The sequence below is a fragment of the Pezoporus wallicus genome, unplaced genomic scaffold, assembly GCF_028554395.1.
Source record: "Pezoporus wallicus isolate ANWC-B61680 ecotype Strahan unplaced genomic scaffold, APGP_CSIRO_Pwel_v1 scaffold_6362, whole genome shotgun sequence".
NCBI lineage: Eukaryota > Metazoa > Chordata > Aves > Psittaciformes > Psittacidae > Pezoporus > Pezoporus wallicus.
The window spans coordinates 9,744,408-9,758,931 of record NW_026637663.1 but is presented as its reverse complement, the minus strand read 5'-3'; the positions used below and the strand labels follow the sequence as shown (position 1 = coordinate 9,758,931).

At 38.2% G+C, this 14,524-nt stretch overlaps 1 protein-coding gene across 1 annotated transcript in view; it reads left to right on the top strand.

The window, feature by feature from the left end:
* Nucleotides 1–14,524, top strand: part of PCNX2 (pecanex 2) — a 151,856-nt gene that overhangs the window by 75,156 nt on the left and 62,176 nt on the right. Inside the window, exons 20-21 of the mRNA XM_057407050.1 lie at nucleotides 3,356–3,497; nucleotides 8,345–8,522. Coding sequence (XP_057263033.1) covers nucleotides 3,356–3,497; nucleotides 8,345–8,522 — 320 coding nt within the window. The remainder of the gene's footprint in view (nucleotides 1–3,355; nucleotides 3,498–8,344; nucleotides 8,523–14,524) is intronic.

Here is a 14,524-nt window from a genome sequence, read left to right as displayed (position 1 = left end):
AAGCCATTGTCTGCTTTTTGCTTTTACATTACAGTACTGTTACTTGCTGTGTTTAAAGCAACTATAACTACATTATAGTTCGTGCTTAGCATATTTGCATGTTATATAATTTAAAAACTTAATTTATTGATGAAATTAAGGCAGAATCTTTTCTGCTTTCTGATATACAACTATGTAGCATTTAAACAGCAAGGGTAGTGCAACTCAGAGTTCTAATTTCCATCACAGCACTTTTAAAGATACATTAAAATTGAAAGGAACTGTGAAGCTTCCTTGAAGATTTGTTCTTGCCAGTGTCTCCTGGCTTCAGTGGGTAGTGCCCTGGTACATGTGGGTATTGGTGAATGTTTTAGTATGCCAAGGTCTGATTTCCTCTTCCGATACAGTTATTTCTACAAGCAACTAATGTACTGTGAGAAGCACAGCTTCCCCCTCACCCCCAGCTCTCATCTTGCCTTTGCTACCAGCCAAAAGCTTGCTTGTCATTTTTTGATGGATCTTGTGCCTTAATCATTCTCAGTGTATGTTCCTAAGGTGTTTGAAGACAGCATTGTCAGAACACAGTCTGCTGAGGGGCTTTAGTTTGTTCTTCAACAAGCAATGAAATAGTTCAGATCACTCCCTGCAAAACCGTACATTAAGGATTTGAATCCTTAAAAAAAAAAAAAAATCATGTTTTTCAAAACTATTACTTTCCAAGCAAGGCTTGGGTATGAAAAATGTGCCCAAGAGGCTTGATTGAAGGTTGCTTTTTAACTTTTACTGCAATATGCCAAGGAAAATGTAGTAGAAATGTAAATCTTATTAAGGATCACATCCAACTGAAAACATTTCTCAGGTCTTCCTCTCCCTGATAATCAGTAATTCTGATGAATACCCAAGTTTTATTGTTTATTATTTCACATAATCATAAAAGAATACTGTGGAATTTCTTTCCCTTGTCCTCATTAAGTCCATTTTCATTTGTCACAAAACATTGTTTTCCTAAACGCAGTGACTCAGCCTTTCAAAAGGTTGAGGGTAGATATCTGCCAGACTGATCTCTAAAGATGGGTTTCCTTCTACTTTGAGATGCAGCTGCATTTCCCATGCTACCTGCTGCAGGCAATAGGCTTTTTTCCTTCTTTTGCAGTCCTCATTTTATGTGCGGTCCATTCCTGCACTCTGGGGCTTAAGTACTATTGCAATGTATCTGGTGTTGTGTCTTAGAAAACAAGAGTAAAAAAAATAAAATACATATTTCAGACCCTTAGGCTGCTGCAGAGGCTTTTTATCATGTCCTGAGATGAAACAGGCTGAGGAAAAGGTTGTATAATCCCTTTGATAGATATGTCTGACAGGCTGTCTTTTCTTCTACTCCGTAAGAAAAATGTAGGAACCAAACTTAAAGGTTCCCTTTTTGTATAGAAAGAGAAGCTTGGAAAAGGACAGTATCCGTAGTTGTCAGGCATGGACAGTGAAAGAAGTATGCAAAACAAGATATCTGTGAGGAGATTTTACTGCATAGAATTTAATTTTCAGCTTCCTAATTTTTGACAAGTGTAGTGTTACTGGGAGAAAAATGGCTGCTAGCAATTAGCGAGGCAGCTGGTAATGACAATTCCACAAGTTTATTCCTGGCTTTGTTTCCTAGACTCTGGATGAGTTCTTCAAAGTTTTGGGCCTTCCACAGAATAGCAATTATCAGACCTGTTCTCATGATGCCTCTATGAGATGACTCATTTATTACTTGTCATTGTTGTGCTTGACTGCAGGAAGAAAGGCTGAGGTCAAGATGTATGAACTTGTGGTATAATAGATGCGTAGAAACCAGTGCAGGACTGAATGAGAAAGAAACCCTGAAACACTAGAGACTATTTTTTCATCTCCTTCCTCCATGCCACTGCTTTTATACCCCACAGATTCATGTAAGCCATTTTCAAATCATCTGTGTCTTTCACTGGGCCCCCTCTGAATGTGAGCTCTTTTTTCTGCCTGCATTGTCTGCACACATCTCTCTCTACTCCTGCAGCTACTTTCTTTTTAGTCTACTTGATATGCACATCTCTTTATTCAAGCTTGAGTTCATGCACAGAGCTCAGCTTTGGGCAGCTGGATGAAGTTCTCAAGTGGAGCTCTGAGAGCAATTTGCAGTTCAGGAGGAGGTGAGAGGAATGAATAATAACAGCTAGGTTCCAAAATGGACGTTTCACTGTGTGTGTGAACTTTTAGGAGGTAGTCTTTAGGTAATAGGAGGAAATATTCTTATGCTATAACAAGAAACAGAAATTGACCATATTTTCTGAAGGTGGATCTTTGCAAGAACATTGCCGTAGCTTAAGATACTTAAGATACTGTGAGTTAAGTTTAAATTGGAAGGATTGCTTTTAGATCTTTCTTTTGAGCCTGTACAATCCAAAACTGTGCCTGCAGAACATTTAAAGTTGTTGATTCAGCATGTTGTCTTTGCCTGTCATTGAAAAGGTGTGTGTGGGAGGGTAGGATGTGTATACATAATTATTTTCATTTCTTCAGGGTGAATTATTGGAGATTCAGTAGCTGGCATTTGTTATTTCTGAGTCAATACCAACTTCTGCCTTTTTTGTGTTCACTGTTTTTCCAATAACCTTGTCTAGCTGAGCTCAGCTGAGAATAAAGGCATTATTCTTGTCTGTACACAAGTGTTTCTGCCCTCAGTTCACCTAAGTTCTCCTAGGAATTGAATTGCACAAAACATTCAGTTCTTGTTTAATACTCAGATTAAGTGGTGACGTTGTTAGAAAATTCTGCTGCAAAAAAAAAGGTATTCTTTACTCGTGAATGATGTGATCCTGGCAGATACCTTTTACGATGGCTGTTTTAAGTGTTTCAAGAAACATCAGCGGCAGTTTCTAGCTCCTGTTAATTCTGCAGTCTTTAGATCTCAAAGGATATGTAATTTATCAGTGAGGTCAGTGATACTTTGCAGTCCAGTGAACAGTGTTTTGCCACTATAAGGTGAGGAAGGAGAGGCACGGAGCTCAAATGAGGCTCCCTAGGTCATTCACCAGGTCAGTGCTGGAGCTGGAGAGGGCCTCTCTGGAGTCATTGCATCACTAAAAGTGCTATTTGATATAGGGACTAAGTAATTGGATTATGTAGAAACTACCACCTAGCATGTATCATCTTAATTTCTGAGCATTTCTCATGAGTGCAGTTATAAGCAGCAAAGCAGATACTCTCTAAATTCAAATTACAAAAGAATTATGAATTCTGGTATTTCATAAATCAGTTGGTTGATTGTTAATGTCAGCTAACTCATTTCTTCTATGATATTGCAGTGCAAAAAATGCTGATAATTTTGTGAAATCATCTGTTATCTGAATTTCTATTTCAGATGCCGCTCATTTGATGTGGTTTGAAAGGCTCTATGTGTGGCTTCAGTGCTTTGAGAAATACATTTTGTATCCAGCTATAATACTGAATGCCCTCACCATTGATGCTTTCTCAATTAGTAAATACAAGAAGCTTGGTACACAGTAAGTAAATTATAACTCAAAGTATGTGATTAGTAGAATATTTGGTTTTAGACTGAAGAATGAGAAATTAAACGTGTTTCTTAAATAAGTGTACTTGTCACAGGTTTTGTGCATTGCTAGCTCAATATACAATAATCATTGGCTTTGCTGAAAGAAAAAAGCAGAACTACCTTAGCACATGCTAAGACATGACTCCAGTGAGGAAGGGAGAAATTAAAAGATTAAAGATATATATATATATATGTGGGATGTCTAAATGTCAATTAAAAGCAAGACACACTATACCAGACTGCAGGTGTTTGGGCATGAACACAGTGGGATAACTAGAATTAATCAGATGAAAATGAGAAATCTAGGTTGGATATCAGGAAATATTTCCTAACTGAGGAGTTATAAGACTATGGCTTATCTCCCAAAGGAGTTACCAGAAGCTTCACCAGGCAAGCCTTTTACAGCAAGACTGAATAAAAAATTCAACAGTGAAGAATGATGGGTAGTTCTGCATTAGGAATGGTTTGAGAAAGGTAGGGATACAAGTATTTCCAGAGTCTGATGTCTCTGATATTAAGCAGAACTGGTGATGCTGATCCATGGTCTCACAATATGATCCTTGCAGACAGCCTTTTATGGCAAACATTTTGATCAGTGACTTGCCTGCTGCAGATATTCAGCAGGCTTAGTGACTGCAGCATCCCCAGTGAGCAGAGGTTCTGCAGTCTTTTTATCAGAATGACAGGGATGCAGATGATACAAACAAAGAAACAGCCTGTGTTCAGGAAAGAAGTTCCAGTAGGAGAAAAAATAGTGGGGTGGGGGGAAGGAGTTCCTCAGTATTAATAAAAATTCAGATTCTTAACTGTAAGTATATAGAAAAAAGAACTTTGATATAAAAATTGCATTTTTTTTTAAATTATTCTTCTCTCTTGAAGAGCAACACAGCTTTAGGAACTGCACAACCTGAAGGAAAAGGTGGATCCTGCTTTTAGGGGCAGAAACTAGGACTAGGGCATTAGTCAAATTTTTTGCATATTCCTCCCAGAAAGCTGCTTCTCCAAAGAGGCTGTCAACAGTCAGTCAGAGATAGCCTGTGTAGTTCCCCGTTGACCTTTTTCCCTAAGGTACTTGGGAGATGCCAAGGTGCTTCAGGAGTTTAACTGTATTGTCCAAGGTGAAACTGAGTTCATACTTATCCCTCTCTTTGGTTCGGCAAGGCTGAGTGAACTAAAAAGTAATCAAAATGTCATTTGTTACTAGTTAGCAGACGTGACTGAGTACATGCACAGAGCAAATATGTAGGGTTAGGAAGGTGCTATTTTTACCCAGTCATTCCTCCAAGCTAGATTGCACTTTAAAGTAGCACCTCCCTCAAACGTTCAGAAGTTGTGAGTCAGTCCCCCAGAAATCTTGAGATTAAAGGCAGTAATTACACTTGTCTGCCTGTGATTGCTTGGCCTCTAGGGGAATACCAAGACAATCCTTTCCTTCCCCATCCCCCTCGTGTCTGTGTGATCACCTTGGATTTAAAACCTGTGTTTTTTCCTTGTAGCAGAGGTCTACCCACAATACTCCCAGTATCCCTTGTGTGACACTCCTCTTTAATATGCTTCCCCTACAGCTACTATGTAAATACCACACACAAAACATTTGTCTTCAGATCCTACCTCTTTCCTCTCAGTTCTGTAAGCCCATGAGGGATCCTGGATTCTCCTTGCTTCTTCCATAGAAAGTGTTACTGAGGGTTGTACTTTCTCTGCTTTAATACTTAAATACCCATTTCCTGTTGTTGGAACATTCCTTAGTTCTTGACCACCCAAGGATCAGACTGCATCATACCATAGAGAAGGGCAGGAACTGTCCTGGTCTGTGTCTGAAAGTATCTGAGGTGGTACATTTTGCATGATTTGATTTTGGAGTTTTATTTGATTTTAATGTATCTTTTGAAGAAGCTTCATCTTGCCTTGTGATTTAAAGGACTGAGGTGATTTGCTGCTTGAGGAGGCAGAACAGCTCCTTCACAGTCAGGAGGTAGCTTGAGCTTTATATACCCTGATATGCTGGTTATTAATGGGACCCATGCTGACAAGCTGCAATGCTTGCCCATGTTACCTGCCACAGAGGCTTCAGAAATAAGCTCCCCTTCTTGCTCTCTCTTACTTTCTCTCTGCTGGGAATTAAGGCCCGAGGAGAAAGCATCCTGTGTGGCAATGTTCTTAAAGAAGAGGGTTGATGAATGAATTATTTTCTGTTGCCCTTGCCTGAGAGCATCATTTTATAAAATGTCATGTTTGGGTGAAATTTTTTTGCATGTTAATAGATCCAGTGAGGAAAAAGTCTTCTTTTTGCTCTACGACCTGTAAGTTTTCCATGTGAAAATTCCTCAGTGTTGCAAGAATTTTCTTCTTTCAGAAGTATGGGAGATCCAATTGGTTCATACAGGACACACTGGGATGGCTTCTGTTGGCTTCAGAATCTATTTAGCTTAGTCACTAGATTTTCCATTCGGAGTTCTGGGGCAAATTGAAAAGAACAGCTTTGAAAAAGTGAGAAATAAGGTAAACTTGGCATTTCATTCCAACAGTGATGTCCTGGTGATCCTTTGGAATGACCTGCATTCAAATCAAGTTGTATCTGTGCTATGGATAAATGCCACAGTAATGAATAAATGCCACATAAAATAAAATCAACCTGAAAATGTACAGACTTATGAGCCCTGCTAGAATGATGAAAACCTTTAAAAAAGGTGTAAGAGTTTAAAAGAAGTTTAAGACCTTTAAAAGTTTAGAGCTTTCTGGCCTATGAAGTGTCAGCCATGGCAACTGCCAGAAAACCCTGAGGGTACCTAATACCACCAAATACTCCTGAGTTTGACGTGGTGCTTCAAGCCTCCTAATGAACCTGAACATGCCCAGAGCTTTCTGCATAAATCACTTGTCTCTTATTCAGACTAGGGTCCAGAAACCCAAAGGTTTTGAGCTGAGAGCTGTTTTGCAGCATCCCCAGTATGTGATCAGGATTGAGCTCACAAATACTGCTTTGATTCCTTCCTTTTTAAAACCTTGATGTAGAAGGTGGCATTGACCATTTAATTTAATAGGTATCAATCAAAAAAGTAGAAGCTATGGGAGGTTTGCTTTTGATTTCTCCTGCTTTGGTGGTAAGGAAATTCTTATAGGAGTGGGGAATCATACGTTCCAATTCCCGCTCCTGACCCTGTTCCAGTAGTTTTTAGTGGTTGTTGGATAAAATACAGAACCATGCAAGTGTTCATGGTCTGGAGCCCAGTACTGTGTTGCATCTCAGGGGAGTGCCTATCAACAGAGATGTAGACTCATGTTCTGACTTTGACTAAAAACCTTTTAACTTTTCTTGGCACAGGTTCATCTAAGGAAGGGGGAGTAGAGGGTAACTTGGGGAGTGAGATGTGAGTCTGAATCCCTTCAGACTGGATTTGGGTTCCTTCCTTCCCAGGGAAGTAGTCTAACCAATAGGCCGCTGCAGAAGTCTAGCGTAGCAGCTGCTCTTTCGAAAGAAAAGAGCCGGCTCAGTTCCCTGCAGGAATGGTCAGAAGCACTTAGCTGTGCTGGAGCAGGTGGTGGGAGACAAAGGATCCTCACCTGCAGTCTTAGGTCAGGGTGAGTTAAGACAGGGCAGTATTTTCAGACAAATCACTGTCCCGAGGATTTCATGTAGGCTAGCTTTAGTCACCTGCTTGCAACCAGAATCTCCATTTGCACTGGAGAAAGATCCAAGGTTGGATTTTCATTCTGCTCACGTGACTAGAAATGAAAAATGCGTGTCTGAGATCTTTCTCGGATTTAATTCCTGGAATAGGCTTTATTGTCAATTAAATAAAATGGAGACCAAAATTGCTGTCTAAGCAAGACCATCTTTCCAATTCTGTAAAGATTCTTAAAATCAAAACTAAAAAATGTGAACAGCCTCAGGTTTCTGAGTTCAGATATATATGGTGGTTATTTAAATTCAAGGGGTGCCAACACATTCCTTCTCATCTTTCTTTCTCATCTGATTGTATTTTCTTACACAGAAAACTGTATGGTTTTCTGGAGAGTTCAAAGAGGAACATTATCTTCTTGGAGATACAGCAGCAAGCCCTTGAATTTTTAAAGATTAGACTTCTTGATTTTCTGTGTGGTCACTTACTGTTTAGAGCTGTCAGATGAAGTTCACTCTCTGAACTATAGTAAAGGAGAGTAAAATACAGACTGAATGCATTTTACAGCACATAGATTCAACACCTTTTCTTTTAATCTGATGAAGGAATTACTGCATATAGTTGACCTTGTGATCAAGAACAATGGTAAGAATTTGAAGCACTTAATGTCTATGTATATTTCTATCCAGAATTTTGTCATTTTGTGTAATGAAATTAGGAGAATAGTTAAAAATTCTGTCATCAAGTGGAATTCCTAGTAATAAAAAAAAACTGGAGTTCAAGATACTTTTTTCAAATTACAGTAAAGTATTAATGGAAGTGCCAAAATACTTCCCACATGGAAATCATTGAAGATTTATGCTAAGAGCTATATAAAAATATTCTTTCTAGATTCTTGGCTTTTAATAGTCAATGCTACTCTTTTCAGTATAGTTATTTCTTCATTTCAGATTACCAGTGTGTGAAAATTTTAAAGGAAAAGCATGAGGTTACACATGGGTAAAATAAATGGAATTATTAAAAGAACATAGGATTAATATCAAATCAATAAGATGTGCAGATTTAGATACACATGACAATATAAAACACATCTGGTATTTGTATTTAAGAGCTTCATAATTTAGTGGTTTATGCCTTTGATTTGATTAGGTTTTTCTTTCTGCCTTTCTTACAGCTGTGATATTATCCTGATAACAGTTGCTGGGATGAAACTCCTCCGCTCCTCATTCTGTAATCCTATTAATCAATTTGTTACTTTGAGCTTTACTGTAATTTTCTTCCGCTTTGACTACAGAGACATTTCAGAAAATTTCTTACTGGATTTCTTCATGATGTCCATTGTGTTTCATAAGGCAAGTTTTATAGCTCCTATAGCTTTATTTCGTAGCTTTACTTATCTTCTTAGTGTCATTGTGCTGATCAGTGCGTGGCAGGATTTTTTTTTTAGAAGCAGTGAATGCATATATAGACACAGATTATTGGTACTATGGAGAAGAAAATGTGTAAACTGAAAACAAGGCTCCAGTTAAGTGTCGTCGCTGGCTTTGTTCAATGTTTTGCATTTACTTTTTGTTCACATGTTGCTATAGAAAGTTTGGAATTCTTGCTCTCAAGAGGAAAATCCTCAACGAGTTGGAAAGAGCCTCTTTGGTCATTAGTGCAGGGCTGCTCTCCAGATCAATCGCTTGGTGTTTTTATCTAGGTTTCCTTTGAATGCTTCTAGTGGTTGAGTCAACAACTTCCTTTGGGAAATTATTCCATTATCTAATCATCCTCATGATAATAAATGTTTTCCTAATGTCAGCCTTAACATTTCTTTTTCCTATTTAAAGTCTGTTATCCTTGTGATGCTGCCCTTACCCTTAACCTCAGACCTCCTTCCACTCTTTAACATTGTTAACTCTTCAAGTGACCTCTAGTTGAATTAACTTAAAAAAATAAAACAAACCCAAACCTTTATTCCTCAGTCAGACCAGATTCTGTCTTCAGTGAAAGGAGACAGTTTCAGTGAAAGAAACAGTCTTAACTCATACCTTGATAAAACATGAGAAAGTATTGCAGACTTGCCTAAAGCCTTTACCAGCTTTTTATATTTTGTTTTGTTTTTAAACTTGGTGGTCCCTGATTTCCATAACATATCATCCAATTTGCCCAGGGGTAATTCTGTTGAGGTGGTTTTGTTGCTGTATTTACTTTTTTCCTTTTTTTTCCCCATTGGTCAGGCCTGTTTGCTTGGTTTCTTTTTCTAAAATATTCCTACCATATGTGTGAGTATGATCCAGCTAGCACCACTTCATTTCTGAGAGGTGAGAGGTATGGTTCCACAATGACTGCTGCATGTTCTGTGGAGATGCCCAATAATGCGCATGGAGATATTTAGCCCTTCTACGCAAGGAGCATCGGCTCACACTGCTGTTCATGCCCACCTGGAAGTTTCAGGCTTCCTAAGGAAAGGACAAGTTAATTGGTGTTATGTTGGGAGTTCCAGTCATTCAGGCAGAGAGTGAAGAAGAAATACGCTTTTCCCAGTTTATTTCTGTGCTGCTGTAAGGGAGGAGTAGCAATTTGGGGAACTTGGGCTCTTTCCTTGAACTCTTGGACCACACTACAGTAGGAGCTTCACCTGCTTCAAGCCTTCAGCCCTCAGATGTGTTGCTCTGCTTTGTCTGCTGGGGTGAGGCATCAAGTACTGGGGAGGGAGGGCAGAAGAAAAGGAGATGATACAAAGCCCTGCTTTAGAAAGGACCCCTGCCTCATGCTCTTTGATCCTAAAATAAGGTTTATTTTTTAAGCTTCTTACACTGGAGTGAAAGACGAGCAGTGAAAGGGATGAAGAGGTAACATTATGTCAGTTTTCAGTATTTGTTGTATTACTGTGTAGGGGGTGGATTTCTATCTCCAGATAAGAGTGTCAGTGATGCGTATCAGTCAACACCCCATGTCTGGATAATGGCTTATTTAGGCCTAAAACTCATTCTCCAAAAACCTCTTTACGGGATCAAAAAATTAGCTCACCAGAATTGAAAGTTTCATTATTTCTTTTGAAAACGTTGACCTTGTGACCATGTCACAAAAGACTGGTGTGAATTATTGACTGGTTTTGGAAGAGAGTGCTTTAAAGGCTTTCAGCAGGGTTTGGGGGGAATTTGCTTGATCAGTTTGAAGCTACTGTTTACAGTAGAAAGAATAGTGGTAGCAATAAGAATGAGATAAATGAAAGATGCATACCAAATTAAGCAGAGATGTTTGCTAGGATAATTACTACTGTACTAGACTAAAAGCTTGCACTATAGTCACATTTTAAAAATGTAGTTTTAGCACTGATCTGTCAACTTCTTCATATCTGATAATATTTGAAATTTTGTAGGTCATTAGTTCATCAAGTGGACTTCTTCGTATTTCATTTAAAAAAAAAGAATTGAATTCAAATGGTTGAGTTCCTTATATTACAAAAGCACATGCAGTTACACAATGATAGTTAAAGCCAATCTGAAAAACAGCATTGCAGATGATAGCAGTTGAAGTCCTATTAATTTCAAATCATAAAGGGCATTAAGTTTTCTTTTACCTTAATTAAGGTCTGAGCTTTAAGTAGCTCAATACTGTGGAACTTTAGTAAAGGGTATGGTCACTTGATGATAAAGATGACCTGTTTATTCCATACTATAGGCCCTAAACAAGCTGCATCCAGCTCTGTTCCTTTATAGGTAAAAAGCTGTATGGGTCTTCACAGATTCTGTTCATCTGTAGTTCAGTTATTTTTGTGTTCACAACTATTTAAAAAGAAAGAAAAAAACAAACTGAAATAGTCTCTGTTACCATCACCTTTGGCTGTGCAGAACTTACTACAGTCATGGCTGATTTCTGCTTACTCATTGGAAATGTCAATTTACTACCTTCTGAATTGAGGTACAATAGAAGTACTGTGCCTTAGTCATACTGATGGTAATTTTTAAGCATGGTTACCCCATGAAAGAATATTAGCATGCTCTCAAAGCACTGTGGTAGTAAGCATTTATTTTCTTCTGCCAGGCACTGGGGAAGAAGGCATCTAAATTCAACAGACATTCGTAACTGCACCGGTGACTCTTGAAGCAGATTACGTTGAATAAAACTTTGCTAATAATGTTGGGTAGAATATTTCTGAACATCTCACTGATTGTGTTTGCCTCATTTTCCCCATTGTGCTATTGATTTAATGTATTTTAGTTAAATCAGAACCTCCCTGAACAAGTTGAGGCATGGAAGTCCAAATTGCTGCTCACTGATTTTTATCTCTCTTTGTAAATAGCCATGTCACCCACACTCTCACAGAGAACAAGAGAGTTCAGTTCTATTCCTGAGGATTTTATTTAATCAACCTGGAATTTTTTTGTCTTTTTAACAGCATAGGACTTATTAATGCATCAGTTAATTAACTCCTTTTTTAAAAAATCATTAGCTGTTTACATTTTGACACGTTATGGAGCATGAAAACAGTGCTAAAAGTTGATTAGGCACATGCACAGTGGGCTGTTTTATCTTTTAGATTGCCTTGCTAAGAGAGCAAGATAAACAGTTAGGAAAGTCTTTCTTGTTTTAAGAATGATTGCAGCTTTCAATTCAAGTGGAACAGGACTTCTCCATCTTTCTTATGCTAAAATTTTCCGTGTAACTTGCCCAGTTTGTGCCCTTGGCTACAGCCTGGGATTCTTCTTTCCAAACCTCCTGTTGTCTATATACTTTAAATCAAAGCTGAATGGTCTTTTAAAAAATGTGGTTGCTTATTCAAAAATTGAGGGTATAATGCTCTGATGTTTGCTCTGTAGGAAGTCAAACCGGATAATCAAGAAAGTCTTCTTGGTCTGTATGACTCTGTATAAACTTTTCCAATGAGCCAGTTGTTCTCCCTGGACTTTTTAGTAGATGATGTCAGTGCAAAGGTTAATAAGAATGTTCATAGTAGTGGAAAATGGAAAACCACAAATAACTGAGAATATATTCTTCATAGGCATAGCAAAGATGGAATATAAAACAGGAGATTTCTTCCTAGATTTCTAATAGTAGGACAATCTCTGTGACTTTTTCTGTAATAGGGTAAAAAAATGTGGGAATATTAACCCATTTGAATCAACTGTTGGGAATGATGAAAGGCAGGCCTTTCTTCCACCCTTCTGATGTCTACCGACAATATTTAACTGAAGAAGAACTAAAGCACACAACATATGGGTGGTTAAATGCATGTTATATCTCATCAAGTCCACCTTTCTTCAGTGTGATAAAACAAAAAAAACCCAAATAAAAACCCAAACCAACCAAGCAAATCCCAAAACAAACAAAAAAGAATGTACCCAGCACTGCCCTCCTTGCAAGATGTGCGAGCTGCTTTTAAAGGATGTATGGAGTAACAACCGTTCAAGTCACAAATAAACAGATATTGTTAAGTTTGAAGTAAAAACCAATGAAAATCTTTCAAACAGCAAGGTATCAGTTTAGAACGGGCTGAGATATTAACAAAGATGCTAAGAGCAAGTCTTGTCCACAGCTCTTTTGTTGTGTTTACTCTTAAAGATGTGGAGTTTTATTTCATCCAGTGCAATGGTAATCCTCTAAATCTTGCTTGTGAGCAGTGGTCAGTGTCTCCCTGAATTGCTTTGGAATCTCAAGTGGAGCTGATGTTTAGCTGAAGGAGCAAAGACAGCAAAAACCCCTCAGTAGTGTGATTGTGGATGCTTCTGGTTGTAGTATGCTCTTGGCTACTACAAAGAAAAGAGAAAAATAGTGGAGTTTTTTGTTATTTGCCAGTCTACTCACTACTGGAAGCAACCAACAGCAACTGAGGATTCCCATATGCCAAACTGCAGTAAACTGTCTCTTTTACCAGCAACTCTCATTTGTAGAGCACAACTGAGAAATACATGTACTTTAGAGTATGTTTGGGTTTTTTTTTGACAAATCTCTATAGCTTCCTTTAAACCCTAAAGAAAGTGCCACCCCTAGTTTACACACTCATCTACTACACAGATTGAGCGGGAATGATAAGACTCAGTGTCATTAACCCTCTAATGTATAGGACTACAACTTCTTATCTCTTTCAGTTTCTTGTATGTTACTGGCAAGCAGATTAATGGCCTCTTAATCTGTGTGTGTGGATGAACTAATTAGCAATACTAAAATATAAAATCACCTTATATTTTCTTATAGACAAGTCCTCTGAGGATTCTGAATTTGTCTTCATGCATAAGGCAAAATAATCAAAGAACCAGAGCTTGTTAACTTTGCCTTCATTAACACTGAATTCATTTGCCTAAGTACTCTTACCCCTGCTGAGCTCACTTAAGAATACAATTTCCTTGTTGGATTTTTTTCCTTCTTTCCCAGAATACATTTTCCAGTTAATAAGGAATCTGCATTTTTTCTCTTTTTATAGGAATTTTTCTCTTTCTGCATACTTCTTTCTGCCACAATATCCAGTATCACACATTTATGAAAGATGAACTTCATGACAGAGTAACTCCAGCTAAGACAGCCAGTTTGTAACAAGTTGCCAGACCTGTGCTGGTCAGGCTTAACTTTCAATATCCACACACAGTCCCTTGGGCAGGAAAGAAATTATGCATGTCGTCTTGTTTTCCTTCATTTTATGAGAAAGTACTACCAAGTGCTTGACCTTCTTGGTGCTTTGTTGAAGTCAAGTAATTAACCTATCGGATCTTGTTATTGCCTTTGTGGCAATAAAACTCTTGGTTAGTTGGCATGTCCCATTGATTGATGTAGGTGCTACAGAGAAGTCAAAAGCCTCACTCTTTTTTTTCCCCTTCTGATTTTTCATCCTCCATTAATCTGATGTTTCGCTTCAAAGCTTCTGGCACCAAGTCTGTAATTCATATTTTAATCCATTTCTTGCTATTCTTGCATACTGAAATCCAGTGTCTTAATCAGCTGCAACCTCTTGGCTCACAGCTGTTTCCTCAACTTTTGATATCTGGCGTATAAGCCCTGTTAAGACACTTTCTGCTAAGTAAAATACCCAAGGCTACATCTGATATTTGACAGGATAATCCCAGTGGTATTTTCCATAGACTCTTTAACTCTCTTGAGCTCTGTACAGTTCATGTTTCCTTTTAATATTGGAGAAATGGTTTAATTGATTTTTCATTCAGCCTTCTGTCACTGACCTCTTTGCCAGACTTCATTCCTGACGCTATTCCCAAATTGCATTTTCTATCTCTCTTTTTTTATGTTTTTCCTTTAGAACAGACAAATGCACTTGGGTGCAGGGAGATATACACCCACTCCCTGGTTCAGTCTTGTTCTCTACACACTGAGGACTGTACTCATGTACATTCATGCTGATAGAGGTGCATTCTGTATC